This window comes from Galendromus occidentalis, unplaced genomic scaffold (assembly GCF_000255335.2).
Source record: "Galendromus occidentalis unplaced genomic scaffold, Mocc_1.1 scf7180000077484, whole genome shotgun sequence".
In the NCBI taxonomy this organism is placed as follows: Eukaryota; Metazoa; Arthropoda; class Arachnida; order Mesostigmata; family Phytoseiidae; genus Galendromus; species Galendromus occidentalis.
The window spans coordinates 2,354,027-2,380,344 of NW_003805472.1; the positions used below are offsets into that span (position 1 = coordinate 2,354,027).

General features: G+C 52.5%; 4 protein-coding genes across 5 annotated transcripts; 1 reads left to right on the forward strand and 3 right to left on the reverse strand.

The window, feature by feature from the left end:
• Window positions 1-1,286: 1,286 nt before the first annotated feature.
• Window positions 1,287-4,872, reverse strand: Tmep (Transmembrane endosomal protein). Its single transcript, XM_003745706.2, has 5 exons — window positions 4,709-4,872; window positions 2,757-2,895; window positions 2,473-2,644; window positions 1,552-2,325; window positions 1,287-1,444 (listed from the first exon to the last, which is right to left on the reverse strand). The coding sequence occupies exons 2-5, from the start codon at window positions 2,892-2,894 to the stop codon at window positions 1,287-1,289; spliced, it is 1,242 nt and encodes a 413-aa protein (XP_003745754.2). The 5' UTR covers window position 2,895; window positions 4,709-4,872.
• Window positions 4,873-5,341: 469 nt separating this feature from the next.
• Lamtor3 (Late endosomal/lysosomal adaptor, MAPK and MTOR activator 3) lies at window positions 5,342-7,090 on the reverse strand. Of its 2 annotated transcripts, XM_003745578.2 has the most exons (5): window positions 6,923-7,090; window positions 6,324-6,416; window positions 6,130-6,229; window positions 5,996-6,060; window positions 5,342-5,876 (listed from the first exon to the last, which is right to left on the reverse strand). In XM_003745578.2, exons 1-5 carry the CDS (start codon window positions 6,932-6,934, stop codon window positions 5,763-5,765), a joined length of 384 nt encoding a protein of 127 aa, XP_003745626.1. In that variant the 5' UTR covers window positions 6,935-7,090; the 3' UTR covers window positions 5,342-5,762. The 2 variants fall into 2 exon arrangements, with proteins under 2 accessions (XP_003745626.1, XP_018495950.1); XM_018640434.1 differs by lacking the exon at window positions 6,923-7,090 and having other exon boundaries at window positions 6,324-6,482.
• Window positions 7,091-8,523: 1,433 nt separating this feature from the next.
• LOC100900932 (UDP-N-acetylglucosamine transporter) lies at window positions 8,524-11,333 on the reverse strand. The gene is made up of 6 exons (XM_003745579.2): window positions 11,054-11,333; window positions 10,349-10,421; window positions 10,125-10,262; window positions 9,846-10,014; window positions 9,587-9,654; window positions 8,524-9,479 (listed from the first exon to the last, which is right to left on the reverse strand). Exons 2-6 carry the CDS (start codon window positions 10,361-10,363, stop codon window positions 8,859-8,861), a joined length of 1,011 nt encoding a protein of 336 aa, XP_003745627.1. The 5' UTR covers window positions 10,364-10,421; window positions 11,054-11,333; the 3' UTR covers window positions 8,524-8,858.
• Window positions 11,334-18,466: 7,133 nt separating this feature from the next.
• Window positions 18,467-22,658, forward strand: LOC100907677 (ras-responsive element-binding protein 1). Its single transcript, XM_029112129.1, has 7 exons — window positions 18,467-18,587; window positions 18,739-19,041; window positions 19,127-19,374; window positions 19,557-20,417; window positions 20,506-20,955; window positions 21,007-21,834; window positions 21,951-22,658. Exons 1-7 carry the CDS (start codon window positions 18,467-18,469, stop codon window positions 22,656-22,658), a joined length of 3,519 nt encoding a protein of 1,172 aa, XP_028967962.1.
• The last annotated feature ends 3,660 nt before the right edge of the window (window positions 22,659-26,318 follow it).

Here is a 26,318-nt window from a genome sequence, read left to right on the forward strand (position 1 = left end):
AAGTCTCATGGAGTGTATGGTAGAGGCAAGTTCCGTTAAATTGCTTCCTCACCGTCACGTCTGATGTTTTCTAGAAGCCTCTTGGGCGAGCTCCGCGTCGCGCCCAGTCCTCAGATGCTATAAAAAGTATATTTAACTAAGCTAATCAAACGATTGGGCGTAAACTGATCGTGACCGATCACTTCGAGAAGTTGTAAATTGGCCTAATGGTCAACGAGGTGATGAGTGTCCTGGTGAGACGCAAAATTCACTCCTACATAATTTTGTGAAGACTGTCGAGGAGCTGGAGAAAGCGTTCGGTAAGCAACCCACCACCAAGATCGGATTAGTTGAAGTGCATCATAGAGAGAGATTCAGATTGAAGCCCTTCTCCCTTGTGCGGGCAGCTGCCTCTAACGAGTGTGCTGAAAGCTTGCTGGCCGTGACCGATCTCCTCCTCTTTCTCTCAGCGAGCCCTCAGCGTAGTGACATCAGTGCCGACTATCTCGTGTAATTGCTCGTGAACCATTGGACATCATCTTCTTCGTCAGATCTGGATTTCCGGTGAAAAAATTCAAACATTGTTGAAATCAAGAAGCAATCGATTGCACTGACCGACCACCAAGCACATCACAGAACATGCAGACCCACGTGCCGGACCAGCGGGAAAGGTTTCCGGGATTTCTATCAACAGAACTCGTGAAATCCGCTCCATCTCGGAAACAAGCTGACAAGAGAGAACATGCGAGCAGGGGCATCTACGATCGAGCCGGGGTATAAACGAAGAACGGGGGAAGATCCGAGAGAACACGGCGAAGGATTCCTGCGTTCCCTGTCGACCTAATTTAGAGGAGGATCATAGAGCTTGCGGGGAAGGAAGGCTGAGTGATTGAAGGAAGCAAGAGAGTCAATCACAACGGCGCGGTGACTTACTAGCCCGAGGAAGGAGCTCACGGAGGCTGCTCAAGCGTCAGTCGGAGTCGACTCGAATGAGCTCAAGCGACCGTGAGCTTCTACGACGTCGCTTCGCATGGCCCCGAAGCCAATGAACTTTCGAGAGTTCGGAAGCACGGCTCTCGGATCATAGCTGATGCCTAGCAAGGACACACAGTGGAACGACACTGAAGCGACGTGAATGATGCCTGGCTGGCGTGATTGATACGCGCGACGCAAAGATCTCTAGCTTAGGTCAAGGAGGCGTGGATGGATGAGTTCAGAGAGGGGTTAGTTGATTGACTGATGGTGAATAGATCTACTCGTTGATCAATCGAGTGATGGATGGGTCGCCGAGTCGTCGCACACCGCACTTACTGGAATTCGTCGTCACTGCTCAGCAGTGTAGCCTTCTCGTTATGGCCCGGGCCCGGGTTCACCATTCGATTGATGCCAGAGAGGATCATCGATGTCATACCGGCGCCACCCGAGGGCGTCACGGGTGCCGCAGAGACACCAGCGGTTGTCGACGCTGGAATGCCAAATAATCACCTGTAGGCTCTGAACGTCCATCAGATATGTATCGGGTGGAGTTTGGAGAGATGAATCAGTGGAAGATAGAAAGAAGAGAGCTCTCACCATTGGTAACTTGAGGTACAGGTGGTTGCTGAGGAGAGGCGACGGACGGGTTCTGAGGCGCCGCGTACTGTGTATACTGCTGATACTGCGGATGGAAGTTGTGGATGGCGTCGTTCATGATGTCCTTCGGATTCATAGTCTCCTTGAGACTCGATGAAATCGACTGCATGGTCACGGTACGACCGGTGTGCATGTTTCCTCCGTGGGCGTAAACCCTGACTGGGAAAGCGTAGCGGAGGGCGATGGCCGCGAAGAACATCTCCACACAGATGAGGAAGTCTTGACGAGCCGCCGCGACGGTCGCTGCGAGATGATCGGTGCCCTTGGACTGCCCAATTTGTCCTATCATTGTCAAGAGGAGACCTTGCCAGAACGACAAGAAAATCACCGATTTCACAGTGAAGAACTTCAAAACGGGATCGAATGGCTTGAGCATGTCCTTTGTGGCGTAGTAGAAGAGCAGCATTCCATATAGAGCTAGAGACACCGATAAGTTGTAGATAATGTTGACACAGAGGTTGACGTAGACGTCTGTCCCGATGAATGAAATGATGAAGAGCACGATCACGCTCATGAGGATTTTGATTGCACAGAATTGTAGAGTGGCTTGTTTGCAGAAGCGAAGGAATCCGATCGTGTACGGCCTTCCGCCGAGACAACACGTGCCGTACATGAAGGAAGGCTGGATGGGCTTGCCTCGGATTTCGGTCATGATGTTCCCTTCTCCGCCGAGATACTCATAGCATAACGATAAGAAACTGTATATCACAAAAGCTGAAAATGAGAGGAAGGTCCTCAATGAGCGTATTGCTTGGCCCTTTCGGAAATTGTGAGATCCAGTGGACGCCTGGAGAATTTACCAGTCTGAGAATCTCCAATCTGAATTTCCTATTATCGCCTGTGTTTTCCGGGAAAACTCACCTTCGTACCAGTCGCGGACCGCGTTAAAGTACACATATATATTCTCGTGCTCCTCATTCAGAAATAAGAGTGACAGCCAAGAGATGAACCCGTACAGTGGAATGAAAAATAGGATTCGAATAATCCATCGCTGTTCCGACGGCAGCGTGTAGAATCTAAGATGCTGGTATATCTGTAAAAGACCTCTGGATAAGTTCGAGGCTGCGAGGGAATATATGAGGGGAGGACTAACAAGATGTTCGAGGAATATCGAGGAAAGGAAACCAGACGCAGACGGATCTCACTTGGTGGCATGTGATGATCAAGGCAGCCCACACGAAAGCGCCTGATATTGCTTGAGCTCCCGATGTTTGGAGGAAACCTAGGCCATGTAAGGTTTTGTTGACCGAGGTCTCATTGGAGAGGGAGTTTCCGGGAATCATCCTGGAGAAGATTTAAATGGAGGTTACAATTAATTAAGAGTCGGCAAGATTGATGAAATTCCCTCTCATTGTGTTGAGAGTTCAGAATGAACCTAACGGTGTCATCTATCGTCTCGACATGAAACAGTTTATGGTCTGCATTCGGGATCGCCTCTCCCCCAACACCCCATAGACGAGGACGTGATTGATATTCCGTCATTCGGAACCAGGCAGAAGCTTGATGAGCTCGTCCGGGGCTCCGACGATGTCGGGGAGCTCCGGGAAAAACCAATTGGAGCAGCTCAAACCACTGAATTTTTTTGTCGTACTTCCTCTGTGTTACCGGCTCGATTGGAATATTATTATCGGTCTCGAGCCCCTCAGCTGATATGAACCACTCTTCGAGCGGGGATCGAATCTGAGACTCCATGAGTTCGTCCCCTCATCTCAATACAAAGGTTTGAATCGTGTCCCGCCAGCAATCTCCCTCGTCACCGTAGAGGAAGATGGAGCGGAACGATTAGATTAATGTCCGCTCGGCGTTGTGACGATCTCCGTGCAGTGACCAACACTCACGAAAGAAGAGTCTCTCATCGATTTTCAGGCTGAATAGGCGCGTCTCTACAGGACCGAGGGTCTTTGCGACAGAATAACTCCATAGAGATAGCCCCAGAGGACGAGGAGTCCAAAAACGCTCCGCGGTATCGAGAACTTGAATTGGCGTCATCACGAGAGTCGTGCCGAATCACAACAGTCGTGAATCACAGGTTCCGAAACAAAGATTCGGACCACTCCGAACCTTAACATCGAAGAGTCGACGGCAGTCGCGGAATCATAATTCTGGAACGTCAACTGACGGGTGCGCAGCCTTCGTGGTCAAAACATCGATCGAGTCGTTCATATACATACACCCAGAAATCTACGACATCCATGAGACCCAGAATGGCTCTGGCAGTGGCCTATTCGATCGAGTTCCCCGCCTTATCCGGTGTTTCGAGTAGAGAACACTTAGTCACGGCGAACAGGAATATTATTTTCATCGCTGCTCTCTGGCAATCTCAAATCGAGGGAACGCTCCCAACGCAAACTGTGCACAGCATGCGATCGATAGAGGGGTGATATCATGAGCCCCAGGACGAAACCCCATCCGGAAGCCAAGGAATATATCCTAGGGCGTTGATTGGTCGATCCGGGATCTCGCGCTCTCCATGAGGGCCCGCGGATGACAGGTCGATCATGAACAGTTTCATGTAAATCGGATAACAAACCCCACCAGCCGTGCCGCGAAAATGCAATGACGACATCGATATCGGCGGTGCATGGGAGGCCTTCGCAGTATCGCTGGCCTTGGTACCCCGGACTAACCGTACGCTTGGATTAGCAAGCGCTGGCGAGCCGATTGAGCCGTATGACGGCGTACGTTAATACCTTCAGGGTACGTCATAGTCTGCGCCTGGGATAGCTTGCCATTGCTATCCTGGAGTCAGATACTTTATCGTCGAATTCGAGTCACGGCGATAAATTTCGATACCGGACTGGAGCACGTTCCTCGAAACGTTGGCGCTCTGTTTCCCAGAACATGATGACGGTATCGCTCGAGACGGTTTCCCACGGCGCTATGTAACACGGATTGAATTCTTCGTGTTTGGAGCTCTCGATTTATTGTTTCTCCTGTCTCTCCTCGTTGCTTCGGATGATCATATTCCGAGGCGAATAATGAAGCGGCGACTTAGTCAAGGACGGCTCTGTTGGAAGCTCTTCGCATTGTGTGCTGCTCCGACGGCCTTCGGTCCCACCGATGTCGTCGAGCGACACGAAAATCGACGGTTGCTTACGTTGATGCTCGATGTTCCTCCACAACGCAAGTTTGATTTGCCTAGCCGAGCTCGCGGTCAGATGAGACACCCCATCATGCTGAAGGAATGTCGCGAATTTTATCTTCCACAAACTCGATCAGCAGCTGCAGCGACTCACACACATACAGAATACTCTCTGACATATTCCTCGGCTGCAGCACTTGCTCACCAGACTCTCCGGGTTCCGAGGGTTAGCGCTAAACGACGGAAACCTGCTCTCCTCGAAGAAATGGGCGGAGTTCGGCGGGATCATTTGACTGTTGACAATACTGGGTTTCTATCAAATCAACAACACCGGCAAACTCAGTATGAGCATTGAAAGTGTCGATAAGGGGAGCCAGCGCCGTGCCCACCCGAGTCCTGATAGCTCCTGGTAGAGCCTGCTCCGTTCGCGAATTCCACGAGTCGTCGAGCGGTTGTTTCGTCCAACGCCAGCCTGATTACTTCGTTCGACTTCCGGCGTTACTCGAAGGATACCAAGAGCCGGATAATTGCACGAACATCGTCCATCCCGTCCATTCCTATCCCCCTCGGAGATATCAATTCGATACACAGGTCTCATCCCATATCTCGAGAGGTCAAAATGTCTAAATCAAGAGAGACCGTGTGTCATACGAAAATCGCTCCAGAACTTTATTTCAACCTCCCATCGAACAATCACAGATCGCGTCCCAAAAGTGTGCCTGAGTTGCAACAGCCTCAACGAGTGCGATTCGTCATTCGATAACCGTGATACCTGAGAGCTCAAAATCTAACCAGACATTTTCATAAGCCGTCTCAGCTCGGACGTGGAGCTAAAGGATGCTCCAAATGGGGAGACGGTCATCCGCGCAGATCGGGCTATCGAGACTTCGTCGCAGCCATGCTCGGGTCGAGCTGTCAGTGTTGGAACTTTTGGGGACCACGTACAGCACCAACCTGTCCTGCGATTCAAAAACAGAGAGAAGGACTCTCTCCCAACAGGTTCCAGGTTCGAAGATGGATCGGAACCGGCTCGTTATATTCGATCCGATGCGAGATATATCGTTGATACCTAAGAGTTGTCTATAACTCGGCTCAAATCGCTAGCTAAGGCTGTGAGCTCTTTTTCAAGACACAGGAGCATTCCCGTAGTGGCGGCTGAGGATGCGAAGAGATGGACGAATACCTTGAATAGGAGCCAGTATCATAATGGAGCAAACACTTTCCAGCTAATCGATGAGTCGCCCACGGCTGGCTGCTCGACTCGGACGTGACTCCACATAAGATGATTCAATGCATTCTCACCTGGTTCTCATTGAAACAGATGAGTTGACTCGAATCCTTGCAACTGATGACGTACTTCGGTCGACCTAGAGGAGTAGGAAAGTCATCCCCGAAACCCGGAAAGTCAAAAATTCGTTCATCGGTCATTTTCTTACCCATTTGGAGTCGTCCGGCTTGTGTGAGCGACGCGATCGAGCACGCCATTTGCTCTGCTTTGGCGAAGCCGAATCCCTGATCCTGGCTGTTCCGCGAGACCTGGGAAATTATCGAATGAGTTCAGAGACCAGATCATGCGTATTCTCCGAAGGATTCAATGTCCGACAGAGAACCGAGACCGAGCTGGACCCACCTTGACAACGGGAACGCCATCTCTGTCGGTGAACACGATCGAGTTGAGACCGTCGACTCTCTTTATCATCCGCTGGAGCTGTTCTCGGACATCCTGCAAAATGACATGCTCAAATTCTGCGAGCGCTATCATTGCCTCCAATGTGGGGATGGAGGCAGTGCATTGTTCGCGCAAGTCAACGATGCTGAAGGAAGTTCCGAGAACCGAAAAGCTCTGCCGTGAGCCAATCATGAGCTCTATTCGGAGGTCTGCTCCACTGTGAACGGTTCGCTTGTACACGAAAAAGTCACGCTCATCCGAATACCACCGAGGCGAATACGAGCAGTAACGCTGTAATAATGACGCTGTAGCTGGCAACCCAACGAGTACTTGTCTTCGGCAGAGTTCTACCATCGACGGAAACCTCACGGACTGTGACAGCAGATTGGCTCGGTCGCGAGCAGGCGGCTCCAGAGTCGCAAGAGGGATTCGGAGCGCTGACACTTGCTCGGGCGACATCTCCATTGACAAACGCCGCCGAAGTGCCCGTTCCATCGCTCACCCAGCTGAGAGTTTCAAGTTCCAAATAGTGGGGTCAGATGAAATACTCAGAGACCTACCTCGAAACCCATCGCGTGTTCCCCACCGTGACCTACGGATCAATGCCAAGGGACCATCAAGGAACGTGGAATTATTTCGCGAGCTTTCTCGTGTCGCTATCCGAAAAGTCACTCTGGTGGATCACTTCAAACTCCTCTCTACGTTATCTCTGTTTTGAGTTCGTGAGTGACGGAATGATGATTGAAAGGTAGAGTGCGACTTGCTCTGTCCGCAGGGCTGATATCGCTCGGCGCGCGCTTTTTGAATTGGCCTCGCAAGGCTCCCGACCGACTGCAGACGGGAGCCGCTGGTTTCTCCGCATTCGAGGTTCTAAGCCGAATGCTCCTGCACTGCGGACCTCCATAAGCAAACGATTCTGAATGCAACGGTCTTGATCCCGATACCTCCCACGGGATTGTTTGAATCAGGATGCGTCGTCGCTCGATCTCCTTCCGGTGTGCGCGGAATCCAGAAGAGAATCGCGGATCATCTCATCGGTGGAAAACAATCCTCGACGGTTTCATACGTTTCCAGCAGCGACGATTCCAAGATGGAAAAATGCAATAAGAGCTCTTCTAGGGCGCGGAGGAGACGACCTGGCGTCAGAACCTCGCGATTCGCTCGTAGTAGAGTTATTTGATGGAACTTCGGCAATCCAGAAGCTGCCAGAAGTCCCTCGGAGCCGGGGGTGGCGTGCGGTACTGGGCTCGCTGAGGCGACAATTTTCATATTATTGTCCCCATAGTAGGTGCTTGCTGGTTCTGTTCTGATTGTGATTAGCGTGACACAATACAGGCCGCTGAATCGGCTGCTTGTCTTTCAGATGGTCATTGTTCCATCGTTCCGCGCGAGCCCCGCCGCCGCTGATTGGAGTCTCCGGAGTTGAGAAAGCTTCTCCGCTCCGAACTCCGTGGAGTTCGACCGAGTTCCTTGTCGAGCGATCATTTAGAGCCAATTCCCGATTCAACGCTGCGTTGTGCAGCTTTGCCGAAGAGTCCTCCGAGGAAGAATCCTCTCTACCTCCTTCTCATGTCCCTCGTTCCACGATTCGGACCTGCGGAAGCCCTCTCTCTCCTCCGGGAGTCTCTTGAACTTCCGAGCGCGGAATTCGCCGAATTCAAGGAGTTATTCACCACCACTAGCAGCAGGCACCTGGCAGGCCAGTTATCCTTCGTTTCCGGCACATGTCCCATCCCAGTGGGATCATCATTGTCGATAGGGATCATGTCCTGTCCACAACAGCTGGTTTTGTCCAATTTCTGCCAAAATGGAAATTTATCTTGAGCGGACCTTCCTGGCATACGGCGGATTGTTGGAAGCTCCTTGAGGTGAAATCGGGGGATCACAGCGCAGCCTAAGCTCGTATGTGGAAATTCCGAACCACAAGCGATCCTTTGAGGGAAGCCGCTAAAATCAGAATGAGGAGTGGACAAGCACGGCCGAGCGTTCACGCCGTCGCACGTCGGTGACGCTGTAGCCTACATGTGTGCCACGACCGGGGCGAAGAAAGCTGTGCTGGTCCTGCTAGACCGTTGAAGACCCATCGCTGCTTGTGCTACGAGTCATGCTCCTCGAATTCACTCACACCCGAAGTGTTCTTAGTTAGCGCATATACGATAAGCTATGGAAACGATTTTATTGTAGACGCCGCTCCTTTCCCTGATGCCTATTCTTAAACACAATCTAACACTCCTGTACAGACTATATACATAACTAGAATGCACCATGTGACTCAGGAAAGCTGTACTTCGAGCTTATCATCCGGTGGGTACCAGGGGGCGAGGAAGCGCCCTTGGGGCGCCCTCTCGCACCGGGCGACTTCGAACTAAGGTCGGTCGTGCAGAGTTCAGCTTCTGCCAGTAGAACGCGAATGGTCCGACTTGCTATGGCTCGTTACTGGTCTGAGTGAGCAACGACACGACCGGGATTCGAACATCCATGGATTTTTTTGATCGACTATTTCTTCACAGGCATGCCGAACGACACTGTGGCCATCATGACAATGGCCGTTCCCACGAAAAAGTTGACACTCGGTTCGAAGTCCTCGAGAATCCACCACGACGCCGCAGTCGATAGAACGATCGAGATGCTCGTCGCGAAACCTTTCAAGATGGCGTCCGCGTATTTGGTCGCATAGGAAACTGCCAAACCCCCGAACGTTTGAAGGAAGACAACAGCCCACGTGATGGCGTTGTATCCTTGGAAAAAACCGTCATCCATAACTTTCTCCAGATCAACAAGTACCACGGCAGCAGCTCCTAACAAAATTCCGAATAAGGCGAGTTGCGTATTCCGGACCCATAGTTCTTGAGTTGAATGTTTGAGAAGCCGTTCGTAAAAAACACCAGCGAATCCGGAGGACAAGCTCGCCAAGAGCACGGCGGCCAACCCAACGAGATGATTCAGAGACATTTTGGACGCTCCGCTATACGAGAACTGATAATCCGGAGGAAGCTGTACGAGAGCCACTCCAGACATCAGCAGTATCAATGAAACCCATTGTTGGATCGAGAGACGTCGCTTCAGCATAAGCACGCTGAAGAGAGCCGTCGTGAGAATTTTCAACTGATAGGTGACCTGTAATACAAACGAAACTATGCTTTGTGGCTCAACGTTAAGTTCGAATGGGTCACAATGGTGATGGATGGGCAGCATGTGGCACGGAAGGAATCCGAGGCATTCACCTGATATGTTGCAGCGTCCAAACGTCCCAGCGCCAGGAAGAGCAGATTATTCTGAATGGTGTAGAGTCCTGCGAGCGGATCGGAAAATCAACGGAAGGCGATGATCTTGGGCTCTATCAGGCGCTCAAGAAGTACTCCGAGGCGCATCGTACGCCTCCTGCTATTGGAGCGCGGCTCAAAAAATACATCCACTCAGAAGAACACTGAGAGATGCATCTAGAAATTTTTTTTCTCCGTGGAATTGAATGAATGAACTGACCTGCAGGTATGAGGAGCTTCGATGTTTCGAGCGGCTTGCCGTATACCTCGATTCTGAGAGTTTTCTTCAAGCCGTCTGCCCTCGATGCGAGCACCGCGAAACACACGAGGAGCTTGAAGATTTCGCTCACGACGATAGCAGTAGAAGAAAGGTATCGGCCGCCAGTGACCTGAGGATGGAGATTCATCGGGCTGTTAAGTAATTCTTTACAGATGCAAAATATTCGACGGAGAGAGGTATCGTGGGGAAAGCCTCGATCTGAGTTTATCGTGGACGGACCTTTTGCGTCTTTGAGTATCGTAACAGCAGGACCATGATGGTTGTCTGAATGACAATCACAAGTAGCGAGAAGTACTTCAGTATCACTCTCTGAGACGGTCTCGAATTTGCTCTGGGCAGTGAGGGTACCAAGGGCACCTGTGAGGGTAAGGAACAAATTCTCGTCAAAATCGCTTGCTCCGAGGACTCAGGAGATCGCCTCTTCCATAGATTCTACGGCTAACCTTATCCTTCTCCATCTCTGCTTCTGCGTTCAATTCTGGTGAGCGTTGGTCACGTTGAGCTCACGGTTAGAACCTGGAATTGACAACGCTGTCGGTTTTAAGTCACGAAAGCAGCTTCATCTATCGATGTCCCGAGTGAGATTATCTGACGGAAAGGTATTAGTACGGATCTTTTCCGGGGGCCAAGTGCCTTCCGAGGAGCAGTATCTCCATAAATTCACCCGACAGCCCCAATGCTGTCTTCGTGATCGAACGCAAACTCCGGAGTGTGATTTTGGCGGGAGCAACGGGGATTCTGCTGTCCGGGGCCCTCCGGATGGCACGCGAGAAACTTTTTGCGGCATTCCATTAGGACCGATGACGTGAATATAGGCCACTGCCAGGTGCCTTGCTGGAGTCAGACGATCGGCGGACATCGGAATGAGAATCGATGGGAAAATATACCTCGATTCCCACCGGAGTCAAAAGCGATGGGAACAGGGGTCTCTGTCGGACTTTGGGTACCGGCATGAGTCGAGAGATCGCATTGTCCTCCAAGAAGCATGGGATGACATCATCGATGGCAGGACATAATTCACCGGGCGATTATCATCTATCACAATTTTTGGAAGTTCGCCGCAAGCGGGACGTAGCCGGCGGGGCTTCCATTGTTCGAAACAATTTTATAATCGATTCACCGAATCCTATGATGTCCAACAGGCTTACCCCACGGAGGGAACAAAACTTCAGCAGGGTCATCCACACGTTTCCAACTACCTCTGAGCATCCGGGATGAAGGGAACTTCACGGGACTCGTCGTAAAGAGCTACGCGGACGCCGCTGACCTCTCAGATGCGGTGCGAGAGTACTCCAGCATGGGTTCGAGCATCACCAAGGACCCCGAGTTCACAGAGCGTATCGGAGAGCAGAGAAACGAGTCCACCGCGCCTGTCACAGAAGCTCACCATGATTCCACTACATAGAGACTCTCGGCGACGCAGCTCCTTTCCCGTTTTCCCCCTTTACTCCGGTGGCTGACGACACGAAATATCGTGTCAATTGACGGCAACTCTCCACCAGCTGATTTCGTCGTCTGCTACAAAATATTGGACGCGCTCTCGGCTCTCAGTGTCTTCTTGGTTCAATCGTCTGTTTCGAGATCGGGGGCGGGAATCAGCAGCCCGAAACTCGTTCAGGTCACAGCACCCCTTGAGGGAGCGGAGAGGAGCTAACGCGGCATGTGTTTGAATGAGTGATTTCGAGGTGCTCCGTATACACAGGATCACGCCGATAGCTATACCGTCGGACGTCGGATCGACGAGACGAGAATCAATCATCACATCCCCCTGAGGCCATAGAACTTCAGCTAATCGGTCTGGGGATCGACACTAGAGAGGCCGCGGAATTCGGCGGACGGCACGTTCCAGCCACTCGAAAGAGACTATAAAAACAGGGTTTTTCGAGGATAGGGCACGTGTAGCGGGCTCTAAACTCCGTGTCATATTATTTCCTTCAATGCGGAATCTGTATCCATTGGAATGAGATCCTTCGCCAATCGTTGCTTCAGGAACTCACCGAATTAGGGAATGGAATGGGGGCGCTCAATCCGTGCGTGAGAGGAGTGGTCACCGCTCATTGTGCATACGACAAGCTGATGGGAGATACTGCGAAACCGAGGGCGATTCCAAACACCGTATTTCCTCTGATCGACGGACATCCTCCAATCGAGGAGCGTCCTACGACCCAGATGCAGAATCTCGGATCGAGGATATAACTCGTACATGATCATGTGTGTAGTGATCGAGATGAAACACGTAATCGTACTTCACCGTCCACCACACGATAACACTCGTATTTTCTGCTTTTGCCCGACTGAGCTCGAAAAGGTCTGTTATTTCCGAATCTGATTGAAAAAACCCAAGAGCATGCTTCTATCGAAGGGCTGATCGGGAGGCATCATACGCGAGGGTCGGGGGATTGTGGGGCAAACTCTTTTAGTGGAAGAAATACAGTTTTCCTTCATCTTAGGGAAGCGCGTGTTCAGAGCATGGAAAGTAGGGAGCAACTCCTCTCGAAGTGTCACAAATGGCTTCATTCATAGCTATGATTCATTCTCACTGGAACTTCGACGAACGCTTCTGCGTTTACGTAAACCTCGTTCTTAGGTGTAGGGAACACCGACGTCCAACATAGTGTGAGATGACTCATGTCTGAAACTCACTTGTCGTGAATTCATCACTTTCTAACAAGGCTTCGATTACGGAGCCCCGGCCTGCGGAGAGCAGTTCGCGCTAGGTAAGCGTCTGGAAGTCGACGAATGAGAAGGGTGAAGCGAGCTACCTATGTCATCCTGTTCGAGAATAACTCCGATGCGAAAATGGGCTCCAGGGTCGAGATAATCACGGGACGGGATTAAGTCGGGGCGAGTCCCCTCCGCCAACTTTACTCCCTCACGCGAAGTGTCGGAGGAATTATGGCTCGCTCTGACGGCAGCTCGAGGGGCCTTCGCTGAACGAGTTTGCCCTTTCTTCGGTCATGGCGTCTCCTCGTTCGGATCGATGAGCTCATCCTCGGAGCGACGAGACAAAGTGAAGATATTTTGACATGACCAGGACCTCTATGTTCGACCGAGAGACGAATGATGCATATCCGGCTATCCTGACCGGATGTCTCCTCGGCTAAGGGCTCGGAGCGCTTCCGGAGAACTCGGGTTCCCCTCATCGGCACGCCGCGCCGCCAGGAATATCCTATGTCACAACAATTCTTCATCAATCGAGTGTGTCCTCGGACGAAACAGAGCTCCAAATGAGTGGCTGGAGGTGCTCCACGGATCCACACTCGGTGTGAGCTTCGACTCACCGCAGCTACTTCGGACCACTCCGCCGCTGGGAATGCTCAGAGATATCCGTATAAATCTGTAATTTCATTCCCCGCGGGCATCCCACGGGAAATGGAAATCGGCTGGAATTCTGGCCCAGCATATGATCCGTGAATCGTCACTCATGCTACTCTCCCGCTCCCGTCCATACGGAGTTTTCAAATGCTGACTGCACTGCGAGATGCCCCGGATCTTATTCTGAGTCCACGGAGTCATCGGACTTCAGAGTCTATTCTTGACTGCGCTGTTCCGGCTTTGGGTGGCGCAGATTGGAGACACCTGATAAGAACGGACGACTCGAAGCTGTGCGGCTGATAAATGTTTCCGCTGAGCTTGGGCTGCATCTTCTTCCTTCCATGGGCTTGGCGGCAGCAGCGGCGTGTGAAAGAGCGCGACTGAGGCAGAGCAAGAGTAGCGGGACTCCACCCGATATCAATTAAAGGTCTGGGAGCTGCACGTTGCAGGGTTGTTCGACGTTATAGCTCGGCCCGATGATGGACCAAAAGCATTGTGCTTCTCTGCCGAGGTGCTCCAGGGAGGAGTCTGACCTTCGGCACCATCCTCTTCTTCGACGACTCCTCCTCGCGCGGCTCGCCAGTCACCCAGCTCCCAGGAGTCAGATCTCCACGTCGTCTTCTTCTTTTTTCTCGGATCCGAGAGATGGTGCTCGCTCTCGATGACCAAAATCGACGTCGATGGCACATAGGACCAAAAAAAAAGGATCGCGGTAGAAGTAAGCCTCTTTCCAGACGGGGTCCCTCCCCCTCCCCCATCCCCCACCTACGGACCGCGATCAGGCTCCCCTATTCAATTTCCGTGGATCCTTGGTTCGTCAGGAACGCGGACGGCGCGGCGTGACGGAGCGGAGAGAGCGAAACGCTCCATGCGTTCATAAGGTTTTCCGATTGCCATCCGGAAATCGTACCTCGTGATCGACGGGCGGAGAGCGGTTTTGAGAGACGTGTCGGATAATGCTGAGGTAGCAGCGGAGCATATTGTTCATACAGTCAGACGCCCACAGAAGTACAAGCCCTTCGACATAAGCAATCGGAGCAGTACCAGCGTGGTAGCTGCAGCGAGCACAGGGTGGAGTCGTCGACGGCTCGGATAAATTCTCGGCTGATGATAAAGGGGGCCCAGCCAGCCCGCTCCTCTTTTCTCTGGGCGTTCCGTTGTGATGACTGTAAGGAGCTCCAGGACAGCCATAGGACCACATCGAGCTAGCAGTCAGCCCATCGACCGATCGAACAACGACAATGTTCACCAATTCGGAGCCTCCCGCTCATCAGCTGCGAAACTTCATCGGCTCTGTTCTCTGTTCTCGCCAATGGCTCTGCATGACAGTGGCCTCGGCGTTCGCTCTTTCTGATGGGTGGCTCGTTGATCATCGAATCAAACGACCTTGTCAGGGTCCGAGCGTCATCCGAGATATCCCGGGGCGGATAACGTACGGAGAAGGGCTCGGAGGAGAAGGAACCACACCGAGCGAGGTTCATGGATGTAGCTTCTCCCTCGACGAGGACCTCGCTCTCAGTCAGACTCGTTCCATAATTCGTTGGTTCGTGAATGAGGGATTCCAACCCTCGAGGATTCTCGAACCCGAGATAACCACGTCCATTCCTTCCGGTTGCGACAGATCCCGTTCGGGAATGATGGTCGTCATGTTCTCAATTAGGCTGCGTTCCGGCTCCCACGGGCTCTGCGGGTGACCTGAGCTGATCCTGGATCGATACATGATCTTGATCAATTCATAATTTATCATTATTCGAGAATCGTTGAGCCCTTTCATAAGAAATTCTCGAGATCTCGGACAGCCGTTCAAGATAGAGAAGAGGGAGCAACGGATCTGACATCCTGCATCCCGTCCATGAAGGACAGGGAAAATTATCGGAAATATCCTGATCACTCAGATGTACAGGAGCGAACTACCGTAGATATCGGTGATCAGCAGCTTTGATGGGCTCGGTCTTTTCGGAAAATGGAAATGGAAACCATCCCGAATGAATCGGAACCTTCAGCTGGCGATTCCGACGTATCCCAGGTGGCAGTCTGCAGACCGCTGTCCACGGATTCCGTTTGGAGGAATCCTATGATGTATCTGCCTCGTTCCATCTGATCCATCGAATATCTACCCAGTGACTCGTTCGCTTCCTTTCTGCGCTCAACTTTCCCTCGAGCTCGGAAAGCATCCAGTGTATCGAATATGTAGAGGCTTCACCGAGCGGTTGACAATGGCATCGTGAGTTCTTCGTGGATTCGCATCGGTTAAGCTCGAATGGCGCGAGATCGACATTGGATCACGACACCATCGGTAAGCCCAGCGCTGTGAGTGTATAGCCGCGCGAACCCGTGAGGGCGAAGGCTCAATGGCTGCTGCGCTCCTCGGAGCCTGCTGCCATCCTCTCTACCTGCGCCAGGAGTCGTGTCCCGGCCGTTGCTATGGAAATCGTGAAAACACGGAGAGCGCGGATGTGTCCTCCTTCCCGGCTATCCTCTTGGCCGCCTCATTCAGGAGCAGCTTTTCTCCTGCCGACAACGGTGCCAGCCGACGGTCATATCTGCAGTACGGTTACTCCCAGCACGAAACTTCACTCGTCGTTACTTTTTCGAGTTCTTACCGAGGGGAATCCGTGATCGGCTCCGATGAAATTATCAGACTCCGTCTCCCATGGTGAGTGAGCTCTCTGTTTATCTTCCAAGGCTCGAATCCCGCTCGAGATCAAATTTGAGTCTCGATGATCGATACACGGACTCAAAATTCATCTCGGAACGTTAAGGTTGTCATGGGATCCCGTGGTTCCGCTATTGGTGATTTTCGTCAAAGTTCCGAGTGGTGGCAATCAAACAAGTTAATCAAACCTTGCCTGGCATCTCGAGTCGTCTCCGCGCTCCTTCTTCAGTCGACTCTGCCCTTTCACATTCGATGACAGAACTCCGGGCGTATCCGACGCCGATTCGACGTTATTTAGTAAATTCTCTCAGAATCATCGTCGAGGAAGATAACCGATAGCTTGGTTCTCTGGGGCCGCATTCGCCGTTTCTCCGAGAGTCCCACTATTGCGCGGCGGGCTTTGACTGGACATTTCGCGCCAACTCCTCGTTTGATTCATCCCCGATCATCATTCCGACTAACCTGGACCAATCCGAAGCGTTTTCGTTCGGCGGCCCGTAAAATTTATCAGCTTCAAAAGTGGGACAGCTCAATTTTTTTCCTATCTTCTCGGATTCCATCTGATCTGACGCTCGGACGGTCTCGATTACTGGGACGGGAGCGAGTGGATCCCAATCGGTGAGGATCTCGTCCGGAGCGAGCGCCCGGGTTAGGCGGTTTCAGCGTTCTCATCGTCCACATACGTATCTTCCTCGGATCCTCGCCCGAGAATCGAACCCCTTTTCCGGACAGAATCGATGAGACTAGAATTCCATCCTGGGTCCAACTGAGGCTCTGCCGGCGGTTAGTGAATTTCAATCGGTTCTGCCTATCAGGACAGAAGCAAGGTTCGACTGAAATAAGGGTTGCCCTTGAAGTCACGAAAGTTCTCAGGTGGAGGACGGAGTCTACGCTCGACTCCAGCTCTAGTTGCTCCGTCGCTGTTTGCGGGTATCCATGGCAGCAAGCATGCAGGCAGTCGGTCGGTCGACCGGCCAGTCCAGCAGATCTTCCACTCTTCGTTCCCACACGATTGATTCGTCGGCTGACGAACTCTTCGCCACTTACCTTTTTGGCCCGGGAATCTCTGTCGGCAGAATAACTCCAAGCTCCGTCAGCCCTTTTCACAGTCGATCCCGGAGGACCGTTCCCACGTTTCTCCTCGGCGGACTCGATTCGAGGGAAAACTCTCGCGCCGCAGACCGCGTACTCGGGGTAAAATCAGAGCCAACTGATCGAACGCCTCCGAACGTGTCCGAATTAACCGGGACAGAATCCAGGCGGGCAATCAGGACTCGAAGCGAATTACGCCTATGACATCCGATGCTGTCCGCGCATCGCACCTGCACCCGGTATTGAATCTCCCGAGAAGCCTCCCGAGCCCGATGATTCTGTCACAGCGGTGTCTGCATGGCTTCATGGCGTTCCGAGTTTCATTAGGCCGGGGCTGCAGGAGTTACGAGGCAATTTTTTCGCTACTCGTGCTGTGTTTTTCATGTATTATGTTTGTGTTGGGCGCGCTGCGATCGGCTTTTCGGGTAGATCCTGTTACGAGAGATGCTAAGTCTCGAACGTATAATATCTTTAGCTAGACGAACAATGGAACCTGTGCTCTGCCAGCTGAATGGCCGATAGGTAGGTTTCCTGCGATGACTCCCAATGCGCGTAATCTCCTCTTCAAGTGCATTGGAGGAGGCAGAGTTTCTCCTCTACTTGGGAACAAATATCGGTGAACGCGAACGCTCCGACCGCTGGCTGCGAGAGACAGATCTAGTGTCGCTTGACGAGCGTGCTCCTCTAGTGCCGATAACTCGTGGAGCACCAAAAACAATGGCAGACTCGTTCGATACACGACTGCATCACTGGAATATCGCACTCTGTTCTGCCGTCCGACGGATAGAGCGTCGAGCGAAAACCTGCTTCGGAAATCGGGAGGGACTATCGCTGGCTGAGGGTTCTCGAGGAGAGCGGTCTTCTTCATTCGGTGAAGACGTCCTCCGGAGAAGAGCAGTCGGCGCTGGGTCTATCGCTCTGGAGCTACGGCCCTGAGCTCGTCCCAGACCGCTGGTAGGCTCGGGGAAGCGGATCCCCGCGGTCCCACCGCGGGCTTGACGTTACCGCTAAGACCCTCGGGGCGGGCTCCGGTCCTGTGGCACTCGGTCGACCACCTCAGGAATGCGCGGCTAGAGAAGTAAATTGCTCACCGACCGAGATGATACATGAACGAGGGAACTCAATCGGGCTCACGCGATCGAGTTGAAATACGGGGCGTGACCATGAGATAGTTTCCGAAGGTTTCGTGAAAACCGGTCGACCGGGAGGACTTATCAGAGGAAGAGCCAAGCAACTTGGTCAGCTACTAACCGGCTATCTCCATATCTGTCAATCGAGAAAGCCACGACTGAATCATTGATGTGACTCGAGGCCTGTTTGCCCGAGTCGGCTCTAGAAAACAAAGCGGAACAATGGTCGATGCTGCCAAGTGTTCTTCTCCTCGCAGGATTGTCTACCCAGCCTGGCTCCAGCGGCTCCTTGAAACTGTAGACGCCCATCTCACTCTCCCCGGCGGCGCTTTCCTTCCCATCCAGGGTATCCTTCTGCAGCGCTCAACATGACGACCGAGGACACTACCGTTCTTCTGTCTACCACGTCCGCCGGCTCCTGCGAACCGGCGGATCTGGACATGAGCGAGAGTGATTCCGACGACGATGAGCTTCGTCTGACAATCACCGGTGAGTGTACTGGTCAGCAGTCTTCGAACAGAGTCGACGGAGACAGGGAAGCTCGAGGACGAGCGAACGTGAACTCGACGAAGTCCGAACGCGGTCGTCCCGGGAAAATTTATCGGAAATACTCTTTTCTCAATTTTCTTTCCGATCCTAGATACGGAGAGCGTGACCATGGAGCGGGAGGAAACATCGCCGCCTGCCATCACTCTTCTCGGGACGCCTAAAGACTCCCCGGGCTCCGTCATATCCAGCCATAAATGTCAAGTCTGCGGAGAATCCGCTCCCTCCGCGCACGGCTTGTCAATGCACCTACGCAGGGTACACGATGTCATCTCATGCACCAGCTCGCAGCTCAATCCGGCCCAGCACACATGTCGGCTGTGCGGAAAAGGGCTCAGTTCGGCCAGTAGTCTGGACCGCCACATGCTCGTGCATTCGGGCGAACGGCCCTTCAAGTGTGAGTCTCGAGCGCTCGCACGAATTCGATCGCGCGACCGAATTATTCTCGCGGGAATAACGAGGAAGGAAAAATCTCGATCCAGGCAAGATCTGCGGGATGGCTTTCACCACAAATGGCAACATGCATCGTCACATGCGAACGCACAGCGGTGCTCCCTTGATCGCTCCGCTGCTGCAGATGCAGAGCCAGCTGCTCCAACTAGAGAACACCCGGAACCGCAAGAGTCCAGCCCCGCCGTCCATCGTGTCCCCGTTCGCGCCGCAGGATTTCAGGTGTTTGATCTGCGGTCGACTTTTTCTCAGTAAATCAGCCCTGGAGAAGCACGCTGTCGTAAGTCAATAGATTACCATCGTTCTTTCAGATAAGGGAATGGGGGGGAGGGAAGCATTCGGGGAGTGAGGGGGTAGGACGCGGTCCGCTCATTTGCATCCGCGATTTCTTTTCGCTTCACATTTCGATGGAAACTTTTCGTCGCGTTTTTTGACGTAAATTAATCGAATTCCACCCTACAGAACGTGCACGACGACTCTGCGGTTTCGTGTCCGAAATGCTTCGCCCTCTGCTCCCAGTACTCAAGCCTGATCGACGGCCTGCACACCTGCATCGAGCCCAATTCTTCCGGTAGCTCGAGCTCGACCAACTTCGATGATCTCGACCATCTGGAATTTTCCGCTACGAAATACAATTTGATAGCGGCGGTCGAGTGCGACCGCCGTCCGAGGAGGTGTCCCTCGGTCCGGGGTTACGACTGCGAGCGCTGTCTCCGCTCGTTCCCGTCTCGCGAAGCTCTGGCCATACATCGGAATCGTCACGAAGACAGTCAGGTGTTCTGCGTCGTGTGCAATACGTCGTATGGGAGCTGCGGTGATCTCCAGCGACACCAGAGCGAGGTGCACAAAGAGCTCGTCGACGACAAGACCCGATTGATGTCGGCGTTGCAGCTGCAGGCCAACTGCAGTTCGCCGCGCCACGATCTCAGCGACGTTCAAACGCTTCTGAGTTTGGCCACGAGCGGGACAGCGCAGTGCCCGCCGGCCGACGCAATAAACTCGGAAAACTCTTGCGATTCTGTCTCTGATTCGCTGTTGCTCGGCTACTCCGGTGACTCGAGCGAGCAAGACAGCGTTTGTCATATGTGCGGTATGGCTTTCAAAAATCTCCATCGACTCAAACGGCATCTGCAGCTGCACGTAAACGCTCCGTTCGCGTGCACACTCTGTTCGTACGTGAGCACGGATAAGAGTACCCTCGTCCGTCACCTACGAACTCACAACGGTGAGCGACCATTCCAATGCGCGATCTGCAAGTACGCCTTCACAACGAAAGCCAACTGCGAACGGCATGTTCGGAAGCGGCACAACAAGCAGACGAAGGTAAAACTGCTTTTCGATTCCGAACGTGCGTAATTTCCAGAAAGACGTCGAGGAATGGTTCTAAATTCGTATAAATTCCCTTCTGCAGTCGGAAATTCGGTCGGCAATGCAATACAATCCCCACATGCAAAGCCAACGGTTATCCCCAACGTTCTCTGCGCAGCACGACTCGGGCAGTACGGTTTGTAAGTACTGCAACAAAGACTTCAAATTCAATCGTGTCTTACGTCACCACCTGCGTTCCCTGAACAACAGTTGCAGCAGGAAGCCCTTCTCGTGCGTCGTGTGCAAACTGGGCTTCTCCACGAAGAATAATTGTATTCGGCACGTCCTGAAACAACATCCAGATTATCGTCACCGACTCGCGGAAGCCGTAAGCTCAAAACCACTGCCCTCGGACGGGATCCAGGACCCTCCGATCCCCTTAACCTTCAATAACGACACGGAGCCGCTCAGCGATTCTACGATGAAGGATGATTTTGACGAAGACGTCGAGGAAGTCGCCGAAACTAAGCTTTTCGCTCCGACTCCTGAGCCAGCGCGGGAAACAGCTCCCACAGTCAAAACAAACGTCCCGGATCGGAACGAGGCCCTGCTGAAATCCGGAACCGTAATTCTGGGTCCGATAAAAGGGATTTTGGGACCTTTCCACCATATAACAGTCTCTCCGATTAAAGTTGATGTGACGTCACAGCCGACGGTGCACTTGCGCACCGTCGTTCCGGGCGCTCTCTCGCTGGAATCGAGTCGGAAAATCGCGATTGATTCGCCGATTTCGCTTCCAAAAGAAACCAAAGTGACCGTCATTCCGGCAGCTCATCAGAAAGTCAAAGAAAATCATCCTGGGAAGCTTGCTCTCCCTCCGCAGGACGAACCCCTGGACCTCGCCGTGCACGCCCTTGATCTCAGCCGCAAAGAGGAATCCGGCCACGACTTGAGATCTCTCCCGGTGAAGAACAACTACATCGACGTGATCCTGACCGCAGCTAAATACGTCCCAGAAGCCACAGTGCCTTCCGCTGGAGCTTCCCCGCTTCCGACAAAAGTTCCGCCTGTTTCCCATCCCGTCGCAGCTTCCCCTAAAGCGGCGCTTGTCCCCCAGGCCGAAAACCTGAAGAAGGATCCAAGTCCGCCCATTACGAAGACATTCCTTCTCTCCGATAAGACTCGGAGCGCTCTGAAGATTCTAGTCAATGCGAAGAAATCCGAAGAGAAACCATTCGAAGAGGCGGAGCCTCACGATCTGGCGTCCGTTTCTGATCTCCTAGACGCCGCAAACTCACATCTCATGCTCGAGGAGATGCTGGGCGATAATAGCAAGGACTCGAACAACGTTCCGGGCAACGAGAACCCGAAGCACAGCAATTCGACCTTGAAGAAGGTCGATACTAAGGTCCGAGGTCTTTCCGAGGTGCGGGTGAGTATCCCTCCGGAGGAATTCTTCGCAAAAACTAAAACGATACGGATTCCTAAACTATCGGTCGGTGGCCACGCTTCCACCCTCGATTCGAGTCCCCGCATTGTTTCTTCCAGGCGAGCAGCAGAAAAGAAGCTCCAAACTCGGTGGCGTGCGAGCACTGCCGTCGAAAATTCCCATGGTCGAGCTCATTGCGCAGACACATGTTGACGCACAGCGGGCAGAAACCCTACAAGTGCCCGCACTGCCCGATCCGTTTCACGACAAAGTCCAACTGTGAACGACATCTGATCCGGAAACACGAGAAAAGCTCCGCGTCTCTGAGCAAATCCTCCCTGAAATGGAACGAGCCTGAGGAGAAAGCCTCGGTTCGCGTAAATTGCGTCTGTTGTTCGCGCTCGTTCGCCAACGAAACTTCGCTGAAGGATCATCAAAGTCATCAGTCGGAAAAGCCGTTCCGCTGCGTCCTATGCTGTCGACTGTTCGCCGAAGCGACCGAATGCGCTCAGCACGCTGAAACCGAACACGATCTGCGTGTCCAACCGGAGAAGTCCGATCCGAATTCATGTTCCCATCTCGAGGGTCAAGTGTGTTTCGTTTGTTACCAGAGGCTCGAAGACGCTGTCGCATTGAGAATGCACTTCAAAACGAGCCACGGACTCGATGGGAACAACAATACCAGGAACAGTTCGGCCGGCAGCCCCCTGTCCACTTCACCGAAAAGCGGCACCAAAGGCACCTTGGTCACGGACGACGACGACGACTCGACTCGAACCGACGGAATTCACTCGGAAAATCGACGAATCGCCGTGAGCGCCTCTTGAACGCACAATACTTTCCAGTGACGCGGTAGATGACTCAAGTAAGACATCATGTGAGAAGTGCTTCGCACTATTCCGGAGAAGACCGCCGACTCAGGAAACGCGGTATGAAGTCACGCTGAGAGAACAAACCGCTCTATCAGCGTCAGACAGAGCATCGACTTCCCGGTTGGTGCTCTGCAGTTGCGTCGACGAGCTGAAGGTTCAGTCGGAGGATGTAGAGATCCTAACCCGGATCAAGCTTAGTCAATGCGATCGGTCCGATCCGATGTATGTAGATCGGTCAAAGCAATAGTTCTCCTCTCGGGGATAGATGAATGAGGCAGGCGAGAGTTAGAACCAGAACAAAAGCATCCTCGGACGGGTCATAGTGAGGATCACTCGATTGCACGGATGAACTCTCAGGTGAAGAGATAGTGCCGAAGGCTTACAATCCATAATTATCAATTATTATCGGCGAATGTCAAGCCGTGTGGTGAAAGACCGTGGCTGGAATCGAGGACCAAGTGTACAGTCGATGAGTTGTGCGTAACCCGGCATTTATTTCCTCTTCCTTGTGCGAGATCTTTGCAGTTCGCCAAAAATATCCATCGGATCCTGATTCGGTACTTCGCTGAGTTCCCACCCCAGTTCCTTTGTAGCTATGTACTCGCGAGTATTGGTTGTGTTATTGTGCCGGACGAAGCCCTGCGAATCGAAGGCTTCGGAGGTGTAGGTGGAGACCGGACACTCAGAATGCTTGCGGGGGTTGTGTCACGTCTTCTAGAGTCTAGATCGTAGGTAGCGCCTGAATGTAGATAATAGATCTCTGTAATGCAGATGCCTGAAGCAATTCGGAAGCCGAATTGTGTCACGCCTGGGTCGGGTCACTATCCGAGATACGGTTGATCTTGAACAAGATAAGCGCCGATTCCGGAAGTTCCGGAGATTCTTCGGGAAGGGCTCGAACGAATTCCCCTCCTCGAGACAAGGGACAGATTCAAGCCTGCTGACTAGTTTTTCAAGCTGGTATGATTTCACTGTACATACTCGCCGTCTGGAATTACGCACTCAGTGAACCTTGGATGAATTAGGTAGGAGGACGATGGCCTCTGAAATCATCGTTCGATGGCGTCACACCGTGCCTTATGTGAAGAAGCCATGCAAGCCGCGCTTGGAAAACAGATAAATGATAATAATCATTATTTCATTATTCAATCTTGGTGTCGATGAAAACCTCGATGCGCTGATCATCCGATCGGGGGATGAGTCGCCGAGACAACACAACGAGTAGACAAAGCCACAGTGCCTTCTATCTGTCGGCTATAAGCCAATTTCGAAAACAAAGTCAAGATTGTTGCACTATGTAGTGTATGTTCACATCGGTATTTCACCGGAAGGGCCAGTGCTCATATCAGATGAGGAATCGTACGCTTTTTGGGGCTTGACGGGGAAACCTCCGTGTATTCGAAGCACGAAGTGCTCTCTGAGGCCTGGATGATTCCCCTCTACCTCCACTTTCGTTTCTCCCAGACCATGCCCGTCTAGCGATGACCCTGGCGTAGCGACTGAATATCGGTCAACTTCAAGCATTTTGGTTGTGACTTAGGAAAGTTCTCCGGCGACGGTGGCGGCGGGGGAAAGCGCTCAAAGTGAACTCATAACCCGATGCTTTGTCCCCAATCAGAGAGCGGATTTTCGGGCGCCTCAGATTCTGTAACAAGTCGGGTCTTTGCCTGAATCGAACCTTAGCGGGGACACTGCCATGAAAGAAGAGTTTCGAACAAAGCATAGCCGCTAGCGGATTTCATCTAATCCCGGAGCTGCACTGCGATGATTACTCACTTACTACTCAGTAGAAAATATCGAATGCAAACGTGAGATACTTATAGCATTCCTTTGTGAATCCGATTCGCGGATGAAAGCTCACTTCCCCTAAGGGGGAATCAATACTCGGGACTTCGAGAAGTTCCGGGAATCCGTCACGCTTCCTAAGAGCAACGCGTCTTCTTTCATGATTTCGTCAAAGGGACAACTGTAACTAGAATTGCTATAATACTTCCGTTGACTGGGAGTGTACGGATGAGGGTCGAGATTTGGTCGAGGGTAGCTTGAGCAAGAGTTCATATCGAACCCGGGAATAAATCAGTTGAGCACAGATCCCATGATGTTTTCATTGGTCTTTCGCACCTAGACGCGTCTCATAAGACTCCACATGTTCCTATATGACGTACGGGAGGCTCATCCCGTCCAACGTCGGGTCACAAGTCCGCTCGTCAGGTCCCCTCGGTGAGAGTTGCACCCACGAAATCGGAGACCGACCAAAAATTATTGAGAGCGCATGACTTTATTTTTGCTCCTCTACCGACTGTCGCCGTACAAAGGAAAGAATGTCGATGCCGATGACTCGGGCGCTTTTATTCCGAGCTCTTGTCACGCTGAGTGGGAGGATTTTTTGACGACGACGAGTCTAGCAAACGACCACAAGAAGAGCCGATGAAAACTCGAACTACGCGAAGAGCGGTCAAGGTTGACTTCGAACGAGTTACATAGAGGAGGCTGGCCAGCGATGACGGAGAGCGGAATGAGAAACGCGGAGAGAGCGCAGATAGCGAAAAGCAAACATGACGCTTCGAACCCAGAGCCCATCGACAGCGACTCGGGTAGTAGCATGCGAGGGCTTTCGAGAGGAACGATCAACGCCATGCTACAATGTATATTTCGCAAAACGTTTCCAACGAGACAATGTCTCCCAAGATGGGGCGGAGCAAATCAGGAAAATCGAGAGTATTCCAACGACTCAAAGAAAATTCCTTCCCCTGTCGAGAAATCTTCACAGGCTCCGGTCCAGGGCCCCGTTTTCCCTCCACGGCTGGGGAATACTTATCCACGGGACGCGCTGCCGCTGGTTCTTTCTGATCGCGTTTTTTTCGAGAGAGGATGATCCCTCGGACTGACCTCGGAACGAACAGAATCAGTGAACTGGGAATAGGACTCGAAGCCAGATAACAAGTAACCGAATTTTCCGTCAGGGGAATAGGCATCGGACCATGATCTATTCCTGGCCCGTCATTGACGGGAGTGAATACTTCGAGTCTCTGCCGAACGCGGCTACGATAAGCGGCGTGTTTAGAGCACGGTACCCGGGGCCGACCGGGTAGCCGGATCCGACCTCCCAACGATCATTCTGTTCAGATGTCGGATTGTCTGAAAGAGGTATCGGAGACAGCTGTCGAGCGGCAGAGATAAGGCCGAGAACCGCGAACGGATATATTGCTCGCCGTATACACTGCCTCACCTCGGCGGCGAGTATGTACTTGTGCGTATGGTCGTCGTCGTCATCGTCGTCGAACGCGTGACTAAGTACCAACCATGAGTCAGAGGGTTTACTCTGACTTTTCTCCGTCCTGTGGCTGAGTCCCCGGCCTACCAACTGACTGACTGGTTGACTGACTGAGTGGCTTGGTAGCCGCGTTTTGGGTGGTGGAGAGATACTGCCCAAGTTGTGGGAGTTCGTCTCGCTTTAAAACTCATAGCTCTCGCGGCAGAGCCACACCGCGACCACTGGAGTCCAGGCCTGAGCAGAGCAGGATCGGACCTCGCACCACCAGATAAAAAGGTTAGCCCGCCGCGCTTTTCGCTCAATCGAACTCCACTCGTCATATATTGACCCGTCGTCGACTT

Coding starts and splice junctions, on each gene's coding strand:
- Tmep (XM_003745706.2), bottom strand. CDS start 2,894: ATGATTCCCGGAAACTCCCTCTCCAATGAGACCTCGGTCAACAAAACC. Junction 2,326..2,472: donor GGTCCGCGACTGGTACGAAG/GTGAGTTTTCCC, acceptor TCTCATTTTCAG/CTTTTGTGATATACAGTTTC. Junction 1,445..1,551: donor TGTACCTCAAGTTACCAATG/GTGAGAGCTCTC, acceptor TTGGCATTCCAG/CGTCGACAACCGCTGGTGTC.
- Lamtor3 (XM_018640434.1), bottom strand. CDS start 6,455: ATGATAGCGCTCGCAGAATTTGAGCATGTCATTTTGCAGGATGTCCGA. Junction 6,230..6,323: donor ATGGCGTTCCCGTTGTCAAG/GTGGGTCCAGCT, acceptor ATAATTTCCCAG/GTCTCGCGGAACAGCCAGGA. Junction 6,061..6,129: donor AGCCGGACGACTCCAAATGG/GTAAGAAAATGA, acceptor CTACTCCTCTAG/GTCGACCGAAGTACGTCATC.
- LOC100900932 (XM_003745579.2), bottom strand. Junction 9,655..9,845: donor GAAGCTCCTCATACCTGCAG/GTCAGTTCATTC, acceptor ATCCGCTCGCAG/GACTCTACACCATTCAGAAT. Junction 9,480..9,586: donor TGGACGCTGCAACATATCAG/GTGAATGCCTCG, acceptor TTTGTATTACAG/GTCACCTATCAGTTGAAAAT.
- LOC100907677 (XM_029112129.1), top strand. CDS start 18,467: ATGACGACCGAGGACACTACCGTTCTTCTGTCTACCACGTCCGCCGGC. Junction 18,588..18,738: donor GCTTCGTCTGACAATCACCG/GTGAGTGTACTG, acceptor TTCCGATCCTAG/ATACGGAGAGCGTGACCATG. Junction 19,375..19,556: donor CCCTGGAGAAGCACGCTGTC/GTAAGTCAATAG, acceptor TCCACCCTACAG/AACGTGCACGACGACTCTGC.